Source organism: Ooceraea biroi, chromosome 12 (assembly GCF_003672135.1).
Source record: "Ooceraea biroi isolate clonal line C1 chromosome 12, Obir_v5.4, whole genome shotgun sequence".
NCBI lineage: Eukaryota > Metazoa > Arthropoda > Insecta > Hymenoptera > Formicidae > Ooceraea > Ooceraea biroi.
In genome coordinates this window covers 5,814,289-5,836,721 of record NC_039517.1, presented here as the reverse complement: position 1 = coordinate 5,836,721, position 22,433 = coordinate 5,814,289, and the positions used below count along the sequence as shown (strand labels likewise).

The following is a 22,433-nucleotide window of genomic DNA, read 5'->3' as shown; positions in this document are numbered from 1 at the left end:
AGTCGAATATCGCCCGATTGGAAAACAATTACGGCAGTGATCGATACAAAAGTGTCGTGAGAAAAAGCGGAAAATTTATCTCTTCTTAGGTGAGAGATTGATCGAAGCCCACCCGCCTCCTGTTTCGAGAGTCGTAATAATGATCGCCATGCTCAATTACTCCATTGCAGAGCTGTCCGATTATAAAATCCTCCATTTGTTCGGTCTTCCAATCAAGTTGCTGGTCGATTCTTGGGTTTTTCCTTGGGTTATTATACGCGTCGCAAGTTTTTTTCTCTCTCTTTGATTTACGTAGCACGCGCGATAAGTTTATTCAACTAGAAAAATAATAATACCAATTAGACTATATAACAAAGGAACGTCATCTTTGGAAAGAAAACTGTACATGCCAATACATCTTTTGCACTTATCATTTGTCAACAATTGTTAATAACGTTCTTTTCAAACGAGGCTGCATAAAAACGAGAAATAAAGGGATGCATCGAATAGTATATCAAGTTGCTGTTTGCAGTAACAATCGTAATGGAAAATATTTGAGTAAAACATAGCAAACATATAGCAAGGAGAAGAATATGTAGAATCACGTGCGACAAGTGAAACAGAAAATTCCAATAGGGTATATAAGCTTTATAAATAATAAATTGAAAATTCGACAGGACGCTGTAATTATTACCGCAATGGTCAATTATGTCCTGGGCACACTATACCACCGCGCCGTTGAACCAGCAGCAACCGGCAGTATCCGCAGAATTCACACATTTCCCGCGATATTGGCTCCATTGCTAAACCGTGTACATCGCAACTCGTATCTTTTTCTGCCTATAAAATTCAACGCGATTACGTGATTACGGTTTCGCGTGCGTGGAGAATTTCGCGTCGCCGCGCCGCACCGTTTCGTCGTACAAGAGACGTCGTCTTCTCGGCTGACCCGCTTAATTGTCTTGACAGGTCTCGCGAAATTACCTTGCGGTTGCGTGTTTCGCCCGTCTGTCCCTCGCTCCCTCTTGCAACCTACGGCGGTGTATAGAGTATCGCGTAATAAATACGTCTCTGAAATGCCACCCTGTCTTCGGATGTTGCTTCCGCTTCCTGCGACAAACGTGGAAATTCAGCATGTACGCGCACGAGACGCGGCAGACGCGGAGCATTAATTCTACGTGTGACGCGTCCGCATGCGTCGAACTGTGAATGTTCCTCGGTCGAATCGCTTTGTGTGTCTACCTCGCTCCGGTGATATCCGCGAGTAACTTTCCGTGCGAATAATTCTCGAAGGATTTATTAATTACGCGTTCCAATCATTTTATGTGCTTTCCGCGCATTTCGTGCTTCGATGGACGACTGGCATCGGGGAATTTATTACTTTCATGCGATGATGGCAACGGGGAGAGCACGAGCCGACGAGAATGATTTATTCGGCGAATTAATGAAAAGGCAACAAAAGCGATAACTACCTTTCACAAAGATACACAATTTTGATATCGCATGCCGCGGTAACAAAGTAGCATTCGTCGGAATAACTCGTAATAACCAGTTCCATCGCGCAAAATAGCCTTGAGTCTCTTCAGAGATGAAGGAAGAATTGATTTGTTATTACGTTGTAAACCTCTTCAAAGTACAATATACAATAAAATGCGATGAAAGATTAAGTATTATAAATGTTATACATGTCTATATACGTGTGTTACATGCATGCACATGTATTATACCGATATGATATACAAAATGGAAATGAGACACGACACATGTGTGTACACATTAGCACGGTATGTGGTCATAAGAGCACAGAGAGCATTATTACTCTTTGATCTTTGCTTCTCCTGCAAATGGAGCTCCATAGGTGAAACGCGTAGATGACAAAATTCGCATCTCTTTGTGATCCTTTGCTCCGCGTCGTCGATCGAGTCTCAAAACGCATTTGCAGCGACGCGATGGGGCCCCTGGCATGAGGAACGCGGGGCGAGCGTGTAAAGGGAATCGAGGCGCAGGAGAAGCCCGAGAAATTCATAAAGCGCTTCTTAAGCCGGCATAGAAGAACATCAGTCAGTGACCTCGCGCCGGCGAGCGATCCGGCCTGCCCTCAAGAGGATTCGCCGAGAGTTGGTTCGGTCGGAGGCAACCGATGGCTCCGCACGCCCGAGTTCAAAGCTCCCTCGGAACGCCGACATCGGATATCACAACCCCCTTTTTGCTAGATATCCCACGGAACTTCGAAGCCCGCCGCTTCCGAGTATCCCTCTTATCGACCTCCATTCAATCGACGGATAGACCCTCCCCGCGGATCCTCTTCTCGCTCTCTTTGTCTTTAGCTAAAGACTGGGAGAGATAATATGATTCGGATAATACGACTTGTCTCTGTAACCGCAGTCGCGGGACAGGGAGAACGATCTGAGAAACTAAACACTGCGTGGTTAAACGGCGTATTATCCGTTTCGCGCGTGAGATTCGATAAATTGTTCGAAATAACGCGTACAATCGATGCAAGTTTCGAGTTTAAATGCATAAAAAGCCAGAGTATTTCTATATATTGTCAAACCTTCTGTGACATATTTATTTCTAAGTTCTTCATCCACAATTGTAACAAATACGTGCAATTCATCATTTCAAAACCATTAAATTACGATATGCTTGGGCTGAAATATTGCAAATGATTAACAATTAATTAACAAATTGTCGATATTTAGCATACTATTAAAATAATATACAGATATTATATATTATGTATAGTGGTATATACTGATGGAAAGCATATTTAATATTTTTCAGTTCTCTCTTCGGTGCAATATTTTATTAATTGTATTTTATTAATGTTTAAAAGAGGAAGAGAGAAGCGGGTTTAATATCATAATTTATTAACAAGTGGCAATTTCAGTGAACTAACACGTGGAAATAAATATAGATGCCATCACCAATTTCCTCCTTGATATCTTTTTCGATCCAATAACGTTTCGTTATTTTTATTCTCTACGTATTTTCATCTCTTTATTGTAGTTACAAAGTGGCAATATATTTATCAGAAAAACTGGGAATCGTTAATTACGATATCTTGTATAGAATTTTGCTGCTTAACAAAAATATTAAGAATGCAATTGCATGCGCGTGTTGAGTCATTAAATACAATTTTTCTAAAATGGTCCGTTATTTTTGAAAAGAGAAGAAATTTAATTTAAGAGAGATTTAATTCGAGCGCATCGCCTGTTGACTGATACTACAAAGTTGAGAGCGATCAAACACGATCTACCGTACATTTAACATTTCAATCGATTGGATAAATCGAGACGAAGATTGAAGATTAAATTTTCATACAAATCGGGGAAAGTTGTTAAGAATCCGGCTTTTTATCGTTGCGAAAGAGTCGCGCGAGTCGGACGTATCGCAGCACGCAGGCGCTAAAGAACGAAAAGACCGTCATTACTTGTACGAGGTGGAGAGGTTTACGACTGTCCATCAAGATCTCAAATTGCTTGCAGCGTGCGCGAGCATTCTCCCAAGTTTCCGTAGAAAGCAACTTTTGTAGGAATACGTAATTTCGCCCCCGGCAGCGTGCGGACCGTCGTCGGCGAGCTACACCCGGCAACCTGTCGGAACTCTTCGCTTCCTCCACGTCGTGTATACATGTATATACATCTCGTACTCGACGAAACGAGTCGTATCGAGTTGCCAACATTCGCGAGGATTCAACGGCAATATTGCTGCTTTCTCGGACTGCGCCTCCGTACGGAAAATATCGTAAAGCGGCGCGAGCCATGAAGTTAACTTCCGCTGCTCGTCCACGCCTCGCGGATAAATCGCGCGAGACTGCATCTCACCAAGATGGGGAACGTATCGCGTGAATCATCGGAAAATCACTAATTCACTCGGCAAACTTTTCTCTTCGCTTTCCTTTCCGACTGAACTGACGAGCCACATTCAGCGCAGGATCGAATTTCAATTGTGCGTGAGAACGGAATCAAATATCGTTTTCCGATGCGTAAATGTGTCTCTAGAGCGGGTTTGAATAATGCATGGAAAGAAGCGCAATACCTCAGTTATTTATCCTCAATGTATCGCGTCTCTATCCACGATGTAATTAATTGTTTTACTCTTAATAAGTGTCGATGATTGCGCGAGAGACTTAATGAAATCGTTTCTTGAAATTGACGTGGAAAAGTTTACTCGTCAATTTCCGTTTCCTTAGACTCGCCGCAAGCCCTTTTACTTGAAGCTATTTCGACAAAAGTTACTCGAGATAGATACAAGCTGTTTTCTCTGCCCGCAGCTGTTTCGAAAATATCACAAGGCACGTCTCCGTTAAGAGATTAAATTGCGCAACTGGCGCAAAGTGGCAAATTGTCGCGAGAAAGAACTTTTCGAAATCCAATAAGCGCAGTGCGGGAAGATTGAAACATCTGGGACATTGTAAATAAAACGAAAAGCCAAATGTACAAACTACAAATCCATGCACGCTTGAGAATTACGATTGCAGCTTTGGTGAAAATTGCAATTTTTGCGCCATCCGATGTAAATTAAATATTTGCTTATATAATTGTGTTTATTCTGTGAAAATATTATCGAGAAATATCGTGGACAATTCACCATTCCTAGTTTCGTCTGTTACTTGGGAAATAACGCATACATTCGCGAGAAGGATCCTTCCCTCGGCTAAGTCTACCTGAAGATCTCTCTTGAAGCTGGAAGCACCCTTCTTCCTATCGTGGGTTTCTATTCAATTCCGAATGAATTCTGGCCCTCGCACACGCCCTCTATTTAGCGCTCTACCATTCCCTGCAGAAAGGGTCGAATACAGACAAAACCGGATAATAAGGTCTCTGTACGATCACATTCCACGAAAGGGGTGCTTTCTGGGGTGCACCCTGACCGTTTCGCGGCACAAAGCCATCTACGGACGTAATTATCCACCGGCTATGTATTAAAGCTATTCACGTGTGTTTTTCAGCTCTTCGGGCAAAACAACTGCGACGAAAAATGCAGTAAATATTTCTGAAAATTATTCTGTCGGCCAGTAAATCTGTATTAATATAGAATTATTACTTTCGCCAGTATATTATTATCAACGAAAATTGCTCATTTTTAAGTCGATCTTATCTGGCATTAATCTAGATGTTCAGATTATGTATTTCAAGTGTGAGTTATAACATCCTCCAACACAAGTAACTGCGCGCCAACGGGATTTGTCAGTCTTACAACACAGCTATTTTTCCTATGCTAGAAAGCAATCTCACCTAATTAGAAGCTATTTGAATGAATAATATTCACTGTTGAATATTACTCACCCCAGCCAGGGTTCGAACCTGGAGTTGGAACCTCCCTCATACCGTGCGGGCGTCTTACCAATTGGACATTCTATATTAAATCTTTATTCTATATTAATTCTCTACACCTCGGATCGAAAGTAAGGTGTTTACTGTTTACTGTGATTAATGTCACCATATGCCCCGGTTGTCGAATTGGTAAGGCGCAAAGGCTTTCGTCACGAGTGAATTCAAATGCATATAATAATATCGGGATACTTGATGCGCTGGGAATACGACAGGATCAAATCACGTAGCGTAGACACAACTCTGTTTGGTCGCTTCTCGCGGGACAAGCTTGATTCAGAAGGAGGAGGAACGGCACCACGATGAGAAGTCATCACGGTCTTGGGACTCTTATAATATTCCCTTGGGAACGCCCTAAGTCTCTTCAGTTCTGCGCCGATCCGAATATCCGGCTGTCGTCGCATCCCCAACTCCGTACAGTTCTCGCAGTCGCGATCGGCAGCCTTCTCCGTAACTTTGTTTCCCAATTTCGTTGCCGCGATCGACCGACATACGGCATACGGACTTACCGGACCGTGGACGAAATTTCGCGAAACTTGTCGCGGCGAATTCGAGTTCTCGCACGAACCCAACACGGCCAACCGACGCGAAGAAACGCGCACCGGCAAATGTTTCTCGCCGCTGTCTTCTCTCACGGTGACATGATTTATTCAAAAGACGGGCTGCGTACACTCGGTAACTCTCAAAGCGCAACCAACGCCCAAATAGACGTTCTCTCGAACCGGCCCGACCGACTGACTCGCTACTCGTCGTACGTATTCTAATCAAAGACGTATTCTGGCACATTCTACTCTAATCTAATCTCGAGTGAAGCTGAGGGTCGACGAGGAGAATGATGGACCGTTCCTCACGACCTGACGCGGATTAACGAGTAAGCGATGCTTCGAACTAAATGGCGATTCGTTACGGTCGTATAATTGGTCCGCTGGTTGTGTCCAGCTAGCTTCTCAGAGAGAGCTGGATTATTCAGCCGAGACTCTAACGGTCTAAATTGCCAGGAACATTTGTTGCGTAAACTACCGGAATTGACGCCGCGTAAAACAAATATGGACACTCGAGGAGATTGATTGGCGTAGCGCAGAGTTTTCGACATTATATATTTGCTCGAATAAATGTGTAAAAGACTTTAGCAGCTGTGATTATCCGCGCGGGACGTAAACGTGAATCATTCGGGATATTTTCGAGAAAATGGACAGCCCTCGCGCGTTCGGTGAATACTTATACACAATTGCCAAGAGCGCACGACTAAGACATCGCATACGAAATAGCGATGGCGAGACGAACGTCCCGCGGGGTCCGAAATTTTCCTTCATGAATAATTCTCGATATTCCCCCGTGCATTCGTTTTGTCGAGTGGGCTGAAAGACATTTCAGAAATGTAGAAATGTGGTTGTTGGTCAAGCCGTGGCGCGTTGGTGGCGCGTTCGCCAGGCAGGTACGCGGAAAGTCTAGTCGCGTCGATCATCCCTGTTTTGGGGTTTCCTCCGGTTTGTCTCCCTCTCATCGAAATTCGCCGTACGTACGCGTGTCCTTCGAAGAGCACGGACGAAAGTGTAAATGGGCTTTAAGAAGGTTTATACACCAAGACGCCTGCAGGCATCGTCCAGCAGAGGCGATGTCTGTATTATGGATTTGAGAAGGTAAAGATCACTCGAGGGAGAAACCATTTTCCGAAATAACTGACGTTGTTGTATGCAAAATTTGCGAGCGAGAAACGCAAAGAGCGCGCAACAACAATAAAACTATGCATGGATATATTTTTGTATTTAACTGCATATGCGAATAATCCTTAATTAAGGAGAGTTGGAACATTCTGTTATATTTCCCAGGTAAAAGTCTACCAATTATCAAAGATAAATATCGCGTTTCAATTCGCGTACAAGTTATTTTATTCACATTGGCGCGCGGGCTCTTTGTATAATATATAGTATTGTGTAACGAACATATATACATGTATATCCCCGACTGGTAATGCATGGAATGAAACATAAGGGATGGTATTGTAATCCCTCCATTACGACGTCTCTTCCATTCGTATCCTCGCAGTTTGCAAAACGAAGTACTCTGCAATATCGATATACTTCTATCGATACTTCGCTAATGGCACTTGTGCAATCGTCGAATCTTCAGGGACAGTCCCCCCAACGAGAAACTACTTAGTCATTAATTTCGAGAGCATTCGCGATCGATAGCGTCTCGCCCTCGGCAACTTTTCAAGCGCAATCGGACTCGCCGATCTATTTTACAATCCGCCATCATGGTAATAAAATTATGAGAGATGAGCATGGAGATGCTCGTCCGCGATAGTCGTCGGTCGAACCAACGTAACCCTTTTACGGAGGAGGCTTTTAAAATCTTGTACTCGCGGTAGAAACGAAAATTAAATATCCACTAAAAAGCGGACGCGGTTTCACCGCGGGAGCGCTAGTGATCAATTTATAGGAGGAAAGCTGGAGGGAAAGAGGAAGAAGGGAGAGAGGATGACACACGTCACACAGGAACGGTACTCGTATGCAGCTACTCGCCCAGAGTCCCCCTTTTTTTCCACGCGCTCGCAACAGAATGCAAATCGAATAGGAGAGGGAATTTAAAATCCGTACGGTTCTGTTGACGAACCTGCAAATTAGTGCGCGAGCGTCGCCGACATCGACGCCAGCGTCAGGCCGTCAGCGCCGCGCGGCGTTAATGAGATTCCCCGTAGATGAAAGGGTCCTGGACGAACGTGGAATTAATGGAATTGTCGAGTCTACAGCGCGAGGCTCCATCGATCCCTTCCCGCGGCACCGGAAACAACCGGTGGTGTTCGATCGGCACGTATCGAGAGACAACTGTAGCATTGGCATGCGGCCTTTCCTTCGTTATGTTCCATCGGACAATCCATCGATTTAACGGCCATCGTTCGCAGCGCACGACTGTTTCCCGAAACGACCGGCCGCGAACGTGATTTGCATAGTCGCCGATAAGAGGACCGATATCACCGTGTGCGACGATAATACGGCACGAGCCGTAGGAAGGTCCGAGGACCTTGACCGATTAACGACGAATTAATGATGCTCTGATAAAAATTTCATCGATTCTCCGATCGGTCAAACGAGTCTACACATTTTAAATATCCGTTATTTTTAATCACTTCAGATTCCACGGCTGCTATGTTTGAATTAAAGTGGATATATTATAATATACATGTATCGTATCGTCTAATCCATTACTCGAAGAAACGTCACGCGGAAAATCAATTTCGCTGTCACAGACTTTGAAAATTGGCCTTTTGTCTTGCACTAATTACATTACTGGTGTCTCTTGGCGTCTCCATTTGTGCTATCATCCTGGAGCAGAGTACCAAAACGGAGTACCTTACTGTGCGTCATTTGCATCGCCGATAAGCGACGTCGATGAAGCCGTGCGACGATAATTGAGCTCCGTCGTATCGACACTCGGGGATCTTGGCCGATTTAATGCGATCCGACGAATCCGATCGTAAACGACGACGAAGCTCGCCGTTTTGCCATTGTGGAGAATCATCGGCATGGTTAATTCGGCCGTTGGAGGTGCGCGCGATAACCAGCCGGGAAAATATTTGCGTTGCATTATGCAGTCCGTATGTCGTACGCGATAGAGTCGACAATCAGTACATCGTGCTGTCACACCGTCGTAATTAGGCAAATGAAGCGGCCGCGAAGTACATCCGGCATGAGCTTGTTTTTGTGTTCTCGGATGTGACGACTCGATCGATTAGCCACGTGCGTGACAATGATCGTCGGTCGTGGATTTTATGTAGTTCGGACTGGGCGATGTTCTAGAAACGGATTAAAGAGTCATTTGTCAAACTGAAATTTACTTTCCGCGGAGTATACCTACTTGAGAATACATTCGAGAATTAGCGAAATGACCACGAGATACAGCAGATAATTCGAAATCAAGTTGAAATGAAAATAGTACGTAAAAATGAGAATTTTCGGATTTATATTAAGCTGCGGAAATGTATAAAACGTCAAGTGTACGTAATGCTTTTATGCTAATTGCAGCGTGGTTTTCCCTTTTCAAATTTCCATCCATCAAGATTAGCGATCTCGCTCATTTCGTATCGCAGCGTCGCAAAACGTTCCGTCCGTAATAAAATGACGTGATTTGCATCGTACTCGATAAACGCGCGTGCCGATAGCACCATGTGCCACCGATAACGTTGATCGGCGGGGAGCTTCGAGGACGTGGGACGCGTAATCCGATCGACAAATTCGAACGAGCGACTTGGCTGACATGCCAGTTTCTCGATGCAATGTTTAAACGCTATTAATTCTTACTGATTGTAAAACTCATTGTGAGACACAGAAAAAGCACGTAGAAACGCTTTCAAATATGAAATTGTACAAATTGTTAAAAATGCGGCAAATTTTAATAAGATTCTGAGATACTGTGTAACATGGACTATGTTTATTTCCTAATGTATTAATTGACTTTCACGCTTATAACTCTTTTGCGTAACGCAATAATCTCCGTTACGCTCGACGGCATCAAAGAGATTTAAAAGTATAAACGATGCATAGTACATGCAATCCTTATTATCGCGGAGGTAGCCCGCTTTGTCTCAAAGGGGTAGATTATAAACTGCCTTTGATCTAAGAGGATTAATAAGAGAGCTTTGTAATTATGGTTCCCCTGCGCTGTAACGCAGTGAAAGAGGACGAAATGCAATTATTTGTTTCACTATCATGTTTCGTGGTGCTTTGCAAATCGGATGGCTATCTGCGCACGATAACGACCCTGATTTCGTTAGTATCTCGGGAATCTGGAGAACCGAGACTAGTTTAACGTCCAATTGTCGGAAGAACAATATGTCGTTGTAACTATCTAAATATTCGTAGATGAAGGATAGTGCGCGTAATGGAGCGCGGAGATTTGTTACGATCCTAAGCCGATTATTGGATTCGACAAACCCGATAGAATTGTATGAAGCCGATTAATGGTATTGGAAAACATTACGGTATATATCGCGAACTTTGACACGCATTTGTACAGTCGATAAAGATGAGACGTACGATTATTCGCTCGGTCGGCTAAAGCGTCTTTTTTTCAAAAGATCAATATTCGTTGTTTTCAATCTTGTTCATCAAATATTGTTAATTTGAGCGCATCTTTCGCGCTCTTTATTTCCCTCGCACTCGCAATCTGCAGCCGCTTTTTTAACACATATTTTTTAACACAGATATTTGACAGGTTTGTCGCGCTTTTCAACACGCAAAGAGATCGACGGACAGAATTCACTAATGATATTTATCATAACGTAAATCATCAGATTTATTTTTCGGCACGCAAATGAATGAAATCGTGTTATTCGTGCATGGCGCGATTTCTTATTGAAATCAACTGTCACCGCGTATCATGAATACCAGAATACGGCATACATTTCCGACAAGTTGGACAGTTCGTTATTATCTTTCGCCGCAATACATCCCGTACACAATTAGCAGTTTTACAAGCCAGGCTCTGACAGTTTTGAGGTTTTAACAATAGGGTATCGCAGTTAAATGGAGAGATGATTATCACGTTCGCGGATAAACCGAGGAAAAATGTGTTACATATATACGCTCCGACTTTTCCTACGCGAAAACAAATGGTCATCGCGAACCGATCGATCAATCATTCATCGGTCATTGGCTGTATGGCGTAATCGGCATTTGCCGTGTTACATTATTGTCACCGCCATCCAAACACAGAGACAGTCGCACCTGACGATCTATCTTATGACTATGCAGATTCGTCGCAAGCTCGCTTTTCGTGCGTCATGTCCCGACACAGCTTGACGATCGATCGATTAACTGCTAGTGGTCATCGCTTGCCGTCGTGCCGTGCCAGCGTTACGTGATTTGCATGCCCGCAGAGTTGGAAATCTAAGTTGATAGCTTCCTATGCAATCGCTCTTGCGGAGCGACCGAGCCCGTTGGCAATGCGAGTAACGGCTTTCATGGCTGCTTCAATTAAGTACATATTCAGTATTGACTCTCTCTCCCTCCTTCCCCTCTCTCTCTCTCTCTCTCTTTCCTTCCAAGTCTTGAGAATTTACGCAGGTGTATGGTATGTGTGGAATTTCAAAAAGTTATGCAAATTTAAGGAAAGCGTAGGTGACGCCGACAGTTAACTAGTTAAGGAAACTTTAGATAGAACGATGTTAAGAGTTCATGCCTACTTAAGTAGGATCTATATACTCAAGTTGGGAAAATACGTCTTTCTGAACCTGTAGCTGAAAGGTACAATAAGAGGGAAAGCATAAATTCTCATTGCATTCATCTAACGTTCTTACGTAAGAGAAAACAATGATAAAATTTCATAGCTTTTTATGAGTGATACATCAAGATCAATTAGAAAAATTTACGCTAAATTTATTTTATATTATTAATATAAAAGATATCACAAGCTGTATTTGATAGAGGCGTTAGACGCGACGTTGCATCTGACAATTTTGGCAAAATAAACGACAAATTTATATCACTTGAATGCGCGAGTCCTCTCCTTTCTTACGGTCAGCATAACGTTGATGGTAACGCGAGGTGGAAAACACGTCGGACCGTGGCCGATTAATGGTGGGGCTAACTCGGGTGGAATTAGCAAACTTGGAAGTCAATTTGAATCACCACGAAGACCACAAAGTCCATGATCGAAGCGGCTAAAGTTCGAAACTCGCGGCGGTAAGTTATTGTTGGCGATTAAGCTAAAGCATGCCGCATCGATGCTCGCGCCCGAGATGTTGCTCCGAAGCGCGAAGAAAAATAGCACCGGGGATCTACGGAGGAGTACGGCGGGGTAACGTGAAGCAACGAAGACGGATTACCGTGTTGGGATAATACAAGCGGAGGACAGTGTGCTACATCCGTGCAGCACAACTCTTTCAATAAATTAGAGAAAAATCCTGATGTTGCGAACAATGTTACGCTTGGCTCACAACAATGCGTTTTCCGTGCTTACTCCAAGATTGCACAAAGATTTTCGGGAAAATTCAATCTCGAACGCGTTTACTCCGTGAAGTGTGTCGAGTTGACGCTTCGAAATTTGTTTCTTCATGTATATTTCAAAGAGATCAATACTTTCACATACTAAAAGAGAATGGACGGAAACTTGTATTTCTGTCACCACGTAAAAGAGCCTCGGTTCTTCATTAGTGCTGTGGAATTCACAAGACGCAAGACCGAGACGCTGAAACCGAAAAATGTCGTGCGTACGACAGAACTGGTGATTTTATTTGTAATTTGTTAGCGATTAAGCCTGACGTCGCACAAAAGAATAAATGTGCGCTACCAGCACTGGGAAACCACCGCGGTTATCTGGACGTTGCAAATGCGAGCGAAAATTTTTTCGCAGCAATCTCTTTATGCCCCACATTTCATCACAAATTTGTGCTCCGCTAATTAAAGATTATTATCAGGCAAGTCACATGCTTTTTCAGCTTTTTTAGCGGTAAAAGCTAGTCATTACGAGCACGTCCTGTATAAATACGCGCGGCCTTTTTCATCGCTAATTAACGCAATAAATTGTACCCGTAATGCAAAAGCCGAAAAATATTACCAGCCAAAAGTCCTAAGGGATATTAATCGTATCCACGAATGTATCCCTGGCTTTACACGAGTGTCGTATTATTACAAAATTGTCGATTCGATCATACGCGAAAAAATAGAATATATCTCGGATTAAAACGACGAATTTACACAGTGAAGACAAATCTTTCCGATACATATATATGCATACATGGAGTCAATGGAAATTGTGCTTCATTGCTGAATTGAAGAAAAAAATGATGGCGATCGGCCAAAGAGTTAATCTCCCGCATCGTGCCATAACGGCCGCGTTAATTCCGCTCGCATCGACGCGAGTTACGTGCCCATTATACAGGATAATTGGATTTTTATCCAGATACGGATCATCAGCGCGGCTGTCTGAACCACGATAGAAAGATCGTCGGAAAATGGTCTGCGGTACCGAGCGCGGGCGGGAGCGGTTTTATTCGCCTCGGCCTGCCTCGCCTTTTTACATTCTGCGCCCCAGCACAAAAGAATAAATATACGTATACCTATCTCTCGCTGAGAATTCGCGGAGGATCTCGACAATACGCGAATGCGGATCCCGACGCTTCTTCCGTCCTACGTGAGGCACAATGGGCCAGCTGCGGTGGATCCTTTCGAATTAAATCCCATCCCAATAAAACGTTTTTGTATGCATGCGTAATCTCGTCTGCGATGAAAGGCGTGAGGCGCTCGAGTAGATTAGACTTTATGCAAGTACGCCTCAGCGAGGAAGTCCTCGATCGTAGTACCATCGTAATGCGATCTTGACAAATCATCGATTAAGTCGAAAGGTACACGTCCGAAAAATACAGTAATCGTTATCCAAATTATCACATAAATCATTATCTGCTCTAAAATTGTCATTTTACATCTCGTATGTTACCTGAATGTTATCTATCACAGAAATTTAGCTTTAATTTTTAGCGCTATTACTGTTTTTATTATATTACGGATTGAAAGCAAGTATAATCGGATTGAAAACGTAATTTTTAAGTTAATGCGCAAACTTACATTTTTGTTTTTTGAAAATAGTGTGCAGTGTCTCTGAAATAAATAATGCGATCTGCAGTGCGGCATAGACGATTTTCCATTTGTATTCTTGCACGGTAGTCACTGGAGATAGTGTTGAAACCCACTGGTTCGCTGGAAAGTGTATTTTCGCCTTATTAGCACTACCTCCCGAGGAGTTTATTAAAGCTCCTAGCGAGAATGCGAGAGTGAGGAAATTTAATCGACGAAAATTTCCTCCACGATATTAAACGGTAGAGTAATTATTTTAACAGTGATAATGCAACGGACGTTTGTGCCATGAAAATGGAAGAATCGCGCCTATGCTATTCCACGATTTGGACGTGAAATAATCTGTATCTGGATCTGGATCTGTATCTGGACGTACGAACATAGAATATACATTTTAGAAAAATAATTATTCTGCAGTTTGCATAATATCATCCTCGTAATCTCTTATTCTTAACTTATAAATCAAAATCTACCGGTATTTTTAAAGTTTAATCATCAAAAGATACTGCATTTTAAATCGTAACGTAAGTTTGTAATGTAAAAATAAATCCTTCAGCGTTAACGAAAAATCAATTCGAGACTCAACAAGAACAAAGAATTCGCAAATGGAAAGCAGCGCGGTAGATTCGAGACCTCTGTGCATCCGCGAAAACAGCTTTTTGTGTTTCTTTGAAGGTGCGAACGAAGCGTTTCCGCTTTGCCAGCTCGACAAGCGTCTTATTTTCTTATACTCGACCGCGCGTCGCCGTTCCTCTTCATTCCGCGGGATGCACTTTCGGTAGATCCGTCCGGAAGGCGACTTTTCTCGTTCGTGTTGGTTCCCACCGGCACCGTATTCTGTGTACCGGATGCAACCGTCGCCAGGTAGAGGAGGATAAGTCCTCGCGGGGGTAGTGCGCCGAGTAAATCGTGTTTGCCCACCTCGTCTAGAAACGACGCTCCGCACCGAAGGATGGTCGGTTTTCCTCTTCGTTTGCGCCTATTCCCGACCCTCGTCTTTGCGCTACTTCCTGCTCTTAGTCCTCTCGCAACGAGAAACGACAATGACCGTGAGGTACGCATTCGCCTTTTACCGTTTACCGCTGCGAATACCGTTGAGGAAACGGTTTTTACGGGCAGATCAAAACGTTCCGCGCGAGCAAGACGCTCCCAGAATATCGGATATCGATACTTGAAAAATGCATATCGCGACGATTCGACGTTCTTTTTAAAAAGTATCAGATAATCTGCCCCGTAGCGAATAGTTACCTACATATTGGTGTCTGCGTTACGAAGTATCGATATTACAAGGCAATAACCAGCGAAGTGTCGGTGAGGTCGACTAAAAACGCTTATAGTCGATACTTTTGAAGATCCCTAGTTGGAGTATCAAATATCCTTACGAAAGCCGCCCCTACGATGAGGGGCGATTATCTTTCATCTTCTTCTTTTATCTGCGCGCGGAGACGCGTGGAACGACCAATATGGATGCGGTTGCTACGTGGTACGATGACTGTATCTCCGGTGGCGTTTAAGCGCGGATCAACGTGAATCGTTTCTCGATAAACGATAATTCACGATACGCGTGAACTGATAATGTGAACTGAATGTTTCGTTTGCCAGGAACCTATTCGTTCCTTCCTGCATTCCTGCTGTTTGTTTAGTGGCTTACGTGTCCATTCGCTTACTGTAATCGTGATTTCTCGTTCCTTTTTGCGAACGGGACAGACGGGAAGAGTGAAAAGCCGAGCCTTGGTTAAATCTGGAGGTGCGAAAATACCGGTAGCGAAGAATGAAAGATTCAGGAAGTCCGTGAGCACCGGATTAATTCAATATTTTGCAATGCTAACGTGTCGTCGGCCCTTGTAAATCCTCAACGAAAACTATAGCGCGTCGACACGCCGAGGGATGGAGGAACTTCAGACATTCATTTTTGAGAAAAACACCCCGTGCCCGAGAGAAAAAGAGAGGAAACAGCGGGCACCGTCGTTGTAACATCCGGCGGAAAGCACATGTGCAAAACTGGATTCTCCAGCAATCCCGTTACAGATCTACTGCAGATTGCGGTGCAACTCTTGAGATTAAGAAAGTTGGAGACATTAAGAAATAGGTTCACCCTCGTATATAACGATTCTGCACACATTTGTCAACTAATTTCTGTTTTTTTTTTTACAAAAGAAAACGTTAAACTAAAAATCGACACATGTGTCAAAGTTTGCAGTAAATTGATTATTTAAGCAACAAGCGGCTTTATGAGATCAAGTCACTCAAGTGTGAAAATATAACAGAATAACTGATATAATTTTGTCAAATGCTTAATGAATATTGCTGAGTAGTTTTAATAATAGCAAAACGTGAATTTATTTCGTTATCGATTTACTCATTTACTAAGAATTGCCTCGACATTCTTCATAAATTCGTCGAATCTACATGTTATTAGTCCGTTTAGGATCACCTTTTGCGTGACTGTCGTGTCACCATGTCGTAAACGTTGCCGCGCTTTTGGTCCAATTTACGTCAGCTATGCGACATAATTTAATTCAAGAAGCAATTTAAAAAGTTTCGCCCGGTGGCATAAAGCGAAACGAGAAGAAGGCGATTCGCCGCCGCTCGGCAGCTCGGTTCAAAAGTAATGAGACGTCGTCGTCGTTGAAATTCCCTCCTCGCGTCACTGACCTATCTCGCATATGCCGGATCGGAAAGGTCTCCCCGAAAATTATGAAGTTGTTTTCCCGGAGCTGCCTGCCTTCTGTGAGTTTTTCGCTCGCGGAAAAGCGCTGGCCGGTATGGAGCAGGACGAGGGCGAAGGCGGCACGCGTCGCGTCGGCCAAAAATTTACGAGTCGAGTACGACTTCTTTGGAACACGCCCCGGGGGTAAATTATTTCTCTCCGGGGGCCACCGTTGCTTCCTGATGTTGCGTCGCTATATAAATATATATATATATATGTGTGTGTATGTATGTATGTATGTATGTATGTATGTATGTATGTATGTATGTATGTATGTATGTATGTATGTATGTATGTATAATACATATACTATGTACATATATATACTATATATACGGATACCGAAAAGTCTCTTACCGTTCCTCCGTCTCGACCTGAAGAGATAACGTACGGTAACTGCCGCGAGAGCGATTCGCGATTGCCCTTCCGAGGAATACTCGCGTTCGCTGTTACCCAACCCTGTCACTTAATCGGCCTAATTAAATTATTCTCTTTAATGAAAACGTATCTCGACCCCGTTACGCCATTACATTTTCGACGACCTGACTTGTAATATTCGTTTCGTGTGCGAATTTCCGCGAGTTACATTTGCGTTTTAATATGAAATTCATTGACGCGCTTTTACTCTCAATCAAACGACGCGACGAAACGTCGAGCGAAAGATATTTGAGAAACAATTTGAGAAAACACTTGGACTCTTGGTAAATTTCAGATTACTGAAAATGCCTGATAGTGCCTAGAAGTCAGATCAGAGAAGAAGAAGAGAAAGCTAGCTAGTATTATTCATTGAAGAACCAAGCAATGTTCTACATGATTAAATGATTTAATAAAGAATCTGTTCGGACGCTGATATCCTTTGTTTCCAACTTTTAATAACTTAAATTTCAAATAAAATTACAGCGAATTAATTAGACTGCTAGTGCGGCAGTTTTATTTTCAGAAAGCTACTTTGTTCCTGCAGTAATAATGCGATTTACTGCTTTCTTCAAGGTTCAAAAAAGAAAAAGCATAATTGAGATAATAAATCGTTGATTCGAACATTAATTACATTGCGCTTCCTCCATGCCTCCATTGCGTTATTACATAAATATATCGCAGATTGGATATCATATCATTTACGTACGTTAAATATTCCCATTTGCATTAATTTAATAATTATCGAGGAGAAAAAAAAGCGAATAAATTCGCATAATATTGAACTCGCGTGAGCGATTAACTTGGAAAGGCCAACGAACTTTGGAATATGTGCAGCATTATCCATTAACGTTAATCCCAGCCAATACAGGAGACTGAATGGATACAGCGTATTAACGAAGCCGGCAACGTGCGTAGAAAATGAAAGCACCGATAACGACGAAAGCTCTTGCCAATCTCATCTCCGATCGATGGCGCCGTTCGTTGTAATATGATCGATGCGATATCGCGAGACACGAGCCACGTCGATTCGACCTTTCCACCTCCGTTATTAATTAAATCGAATTGAATTCGTTTCATTGAATTGCTCGGTCGGAGAACGAGACTGAAAAGTTCGGCCGGTTGCGAAAAGTGGAACGAACTTTGAAATACGCCAACTTTGAAAATATAATTAATGGCGACGCGACTCGGTGCGGCCGCGGCATACGAAATTTTCCATAGTGTCCCTCAGTATCATCCCGGGCACGTAGACGCGTCGTCTTTCATCGTTTCGCGATCAGGAACCGAGCGTCGATCGATACCCTTCCCTGAATTTCGCTTTCGGATTCTTCACGCGATGTGTGACGTGCGCGATGCCGGCGAACTCGGCGATTGTTAGCCAAGAACAAAAGAGCCGTATCGGGGACGAGGGGTAGTTCGTTATGACAGTTCGTTAGTCCCGTAAATTGGCTAACTCACCCGTTAATGGGCGGTTACCAATTATCGAATCGATTACGTCGGTAAATTATCCGGCATTCATTAGTTAACTCGAATTTTCTGTCGCGCGAGCGAATGCGCACGAGTGGCGGCCGTGAGAGAGGCACGCCGACACAATCCGTTAACGCGAAAATAAAGTCAATTACGTCGCGCAACCCAATAACGTTCATCTAATTATAAAACTATTACATTGGGCGGATTACTCTTGGCCCTTAACTCTCCGGAACGCGTTCGCTCACCGCCGCGGCCGTGTCGTTCGTTGCACCACGCCGGAGTCATTTGTCTTCATTGCTGCGCGAAACTGCTAAATTGCGTATTAATAGCGCGAGTGCTAAACTAGAATGCTAACTAGGTACATACGAGAGAGAAATATTCGTGAGAGCGTTTCGCGAATCACGATGAGATTTGTTAAGATTTGTTGATTCATATATTTAACGAATCTGGCGTTGGAGTTTCTCTTGTTCAACGAATTTTCGTTGTATACGCATTTTGCCAATTCTTCGCGTTCGAGAATACTTGTCAAGATACTATCAGACAAATCGCGATACTGCCGTACGCAGAAAAAACGCAACGAATATTTTTGCGGGACGTTCGACATACGTCGCTATCAGAATCCAGGCGAGTGGCAATCTGCCATTTTAGCATGCTAATGCGCTGATGTTTATATGCGATTAGAATCAACGGTGCTGAATGCTAACACCGATATGAGGCACTCAACTGTCGTTGATATTGATCCGTATGGACCTAGCTAGGGGTTTCCAGCTACGTCTACGTTTGCATACGCGACCGAAAACTGTTTGCCGTGTCTCGCGAATGTTGTTTTGCCATTTCCAGCAACGATATTGTAGATAGCGGTTTCGCGATATTATATCATCGCTTTTTTTCTCTCTCTTCTTACTCGTTTCCATTTGTCAAATCTGCACACGCGCGTCCGTTGAGAGCAGGATTTGCCAAATATTCGTATACTCGCGTAGCTGCGATCTGGGTCGAAACAATACCTCGCATTTGCTATGTTTACTAATGCATCAAATATTTGCCGTTTGCGAGAACTCTATGATTTGACGTAATCGCTGTCAGCCGTAACGCGGTTACTAACGGCCAGAATAAACGAGTGGAGTGATTTAGCCGGAAGTAATAAATTCCGTCATCTCGATGTCCTGCAAATATAACGAATAGCGCGACTTTACGCTCGTTCATCGGATATTTATTTCATCGCGACTTTTCCACGGATATGTTTTTTTCCTCCCCGAAATCTGTCAAAAAATCGGACGCGGACTTATCACCGGTAGGTGGAATATTTTTCTCTCCTTCTTTTTCTCATCTTTTACATCGAACTGCATCTCCAATAAATTTGATATCCGCGCCACCTCTTTATGACGCGACAGGATATGAGAGAAATCCATCGGTACGATCGACGAGAAACTCCGCCAGTTTATTTCCGCAATAAAATCATTTTATGGCGCGCAGGACAGAAGTATGGCCTGTCGATTTCCTTTCCTTTCCTTTTTCTTTTTTTGCGACTGAGAGGGTGCACCGAGAATAAAAATTCAGGTAAGGCTAACACGCGGCGGAGGGCAGCTTGATGGATCCAGGATATAATTTCGAGAAAAAAGCATTATAAATCTCCTGAATATCGCGATGTGGGAAGAGAAGGTTTTGCGTCATACGTGTAATTGCTTTATTATTGGCGGAGCTTTTTCGGGTGCACTACATAAATGGAATTTCGATATAAAGCGTCTCAGTTTTATCGCTTAACAATACCCAGCAGTCTCCACCACCGGTGGCTACTTCTTTTATCGATATTCCATTCGACTTCTATTTACTATGGCTCCCACTTTAAACATCCGATACGCCATCGGATTGAAATTGTCAAAACACACGTTGACGGCTGTATCTCACGCGAGTGGCGTTCGCGTCTAAATATTTGCAGTGAAATATTTGCGCTGGCAGGAAAAGCGAGAGAAAGATTGCATGTAAGAGAGAGAGAGAGAGAGAGAACGAGATGGTATCGACTACCGGAGCAGGGGAGGACGAAAGAAAGATGGAGAGGAAGAGAGAAGGACAATTTATTCCATTTTAAAGAACACGTTAACTCCGAGCGCGGTGCTTACCTTATATAGTAAGTCCCGTAAGAATAATGCGTACCTAAGCGGAGTTTGCAAAAGTCTACGTCTCTTCATGTTCAATTCTTAAGTAAAGAGACCTGGAGGCGATTAGCAGAATATATATCGCTGCAGCTCTAATGGCATTCGCAAACGGTGAACGTAGAACGTGCCACATATTCGTAAAAACTGTGGTACTCTCAGTGATATTTGCGGTATAGAAGAATTATAATGCTTACATATCATGCGGTATCTGTATTACTCTATAAATAAAGTTCTCGATATTACATGTGGTCCGTAATTAAAAAAGTTGCCATGTTTTTCCTTTGTTGAAAATTCCATCTATAAAGATATTAAAATTTACTGGATGAAATTTAATGAAAAATTTTTTACAATTTTTAATGAACAAAATAAAATTTTTAATAAACATTCATTAACGTACTGTAAATTATCTGCCGCGTTTTGGTCTTTACGAGAAAGATGAAACTTTATTTATCTTTCTCATAAAGACCTCTCGCAGTGCAGATAGTTTTTTAATTTTATGTAAAATACTAAAATATTATCGGTATGCTTTCAGGTACAAAGTGGAGGTGGCCGGCAAGTCGTTACCGGTGCTAACGAATCTTGACAAGGGTCGCTATGGGGTGTTAATCTTCGAGAATCTAAACAAGTACTTGCAGATGGACAAATGGAATCGTGAGCTATTGGACAAATACTGCAGGGAATATTCGGTCGGCATCGTGGGTTTTGCTCCTCCCGGCGAAGAGAGTCTAGTTGGTGCTCAGCTCAAGGGCTTTCCACTTTTTATACATACGAATCTTAGATTGAAGGTTGGTATCCGACGAGCTGCGCGATATTCGCACACGTACGTCAGCATCAAAAAGCAGATTTGCTTTTCAGTTATTAAGATTTATATAGATTTTACATTTCTATACGTTTTATATTACGTTTTATTGCATAATTTTGTTTCTTACTGCAAGGTATCGTGCAACTATTTCGATAAAAGGTAGGGTAAAGGTTTTTAATTTCTCCTTCTCAACATCTTTATGAATTATATTGTATATTCCAGATATGTTTTCGTTACAATTTTATATCCATATTTATTACATTTACCTAGTTTTGTCAGACTTGGACACGAGATATTTTATTATTATTTGTTTTAATTTTAAAACTTAAATTACGATATTTTACGGGTGACGATAAATTACTGCAATTTTATCTCTATGTCACTACCAAGAACAAAATATAAGAGTTGCAACATAAGGATGTCACGGCTTTTATTATGCGATAGAAAAATGTCCTTTTCTACAATCAATACTGGAGATTACCCGAGAAAGATGTGATCATAGAAAAAGCCTGAGTGGCAATCTTCATGGCTGCAATCAAATTTATATCGCGGGAACTGGAATCGAAACGAGAAGAAAACTCTCGTAAAAGGCAGTAATAAAAAGCGTGGTTCTCTGCAGCATTAGAACCGCAGTAATGACGATCGATATTACGCGTTTTTCTTTTTTCTCTGAAAAATGTATCTCTATACTCATTTGTTGTAACATGTAGCCTTAAATTATCTCAATAGTACAAACGTAAAGTTTGTAACGTGTAAAAGTACAAGTTACAATCTTGTTGGAACATCGATCGAGCCCTGCACGCGTAACATAACATATTTTGCGGCATAATTATATTTATAAATAACTAACTTCTGCATAAAAGGAATCTTATAGTTTGTAATGATACAAAGTATCTCATTGCTGTTTGAATAACGTGTAACCAAAATAGTTTTATCGATACGATTTTCGCGATACGATATTTAACTCATAAATATAGAAATTTAATGTTTGAAACA

At 42.5% G+C, this 22,433-nt stretch overlaps 1 protein-coding gene across 3 annotated transcripts in view; it reads left to right on the top strand.

The window, feature by feature from the left end:
- Nucleotides 1-22,433, top strand: part of LOC105277738 (bifunctional heparan sulfate N-deacetylase/N-sulfotransferase) — a 225,192-nt gene that overhangs the window by 191,188 nt on the left and 11,571 nt on the right. For all 3 annotated transcript variants that reach the window (XM_011336331.2, XM_011336330.2, XM_011336329.3), the window contains one exon: nt 21,168-21,420. In XM_011336331.2, coding sequence (XP_011334633.1) covers nt 21,168-21,420 — 253 coding nt within the window. The remainder of the gene's footprint in view (nt 1-21,167; nt 21,421-22,433) is intronic.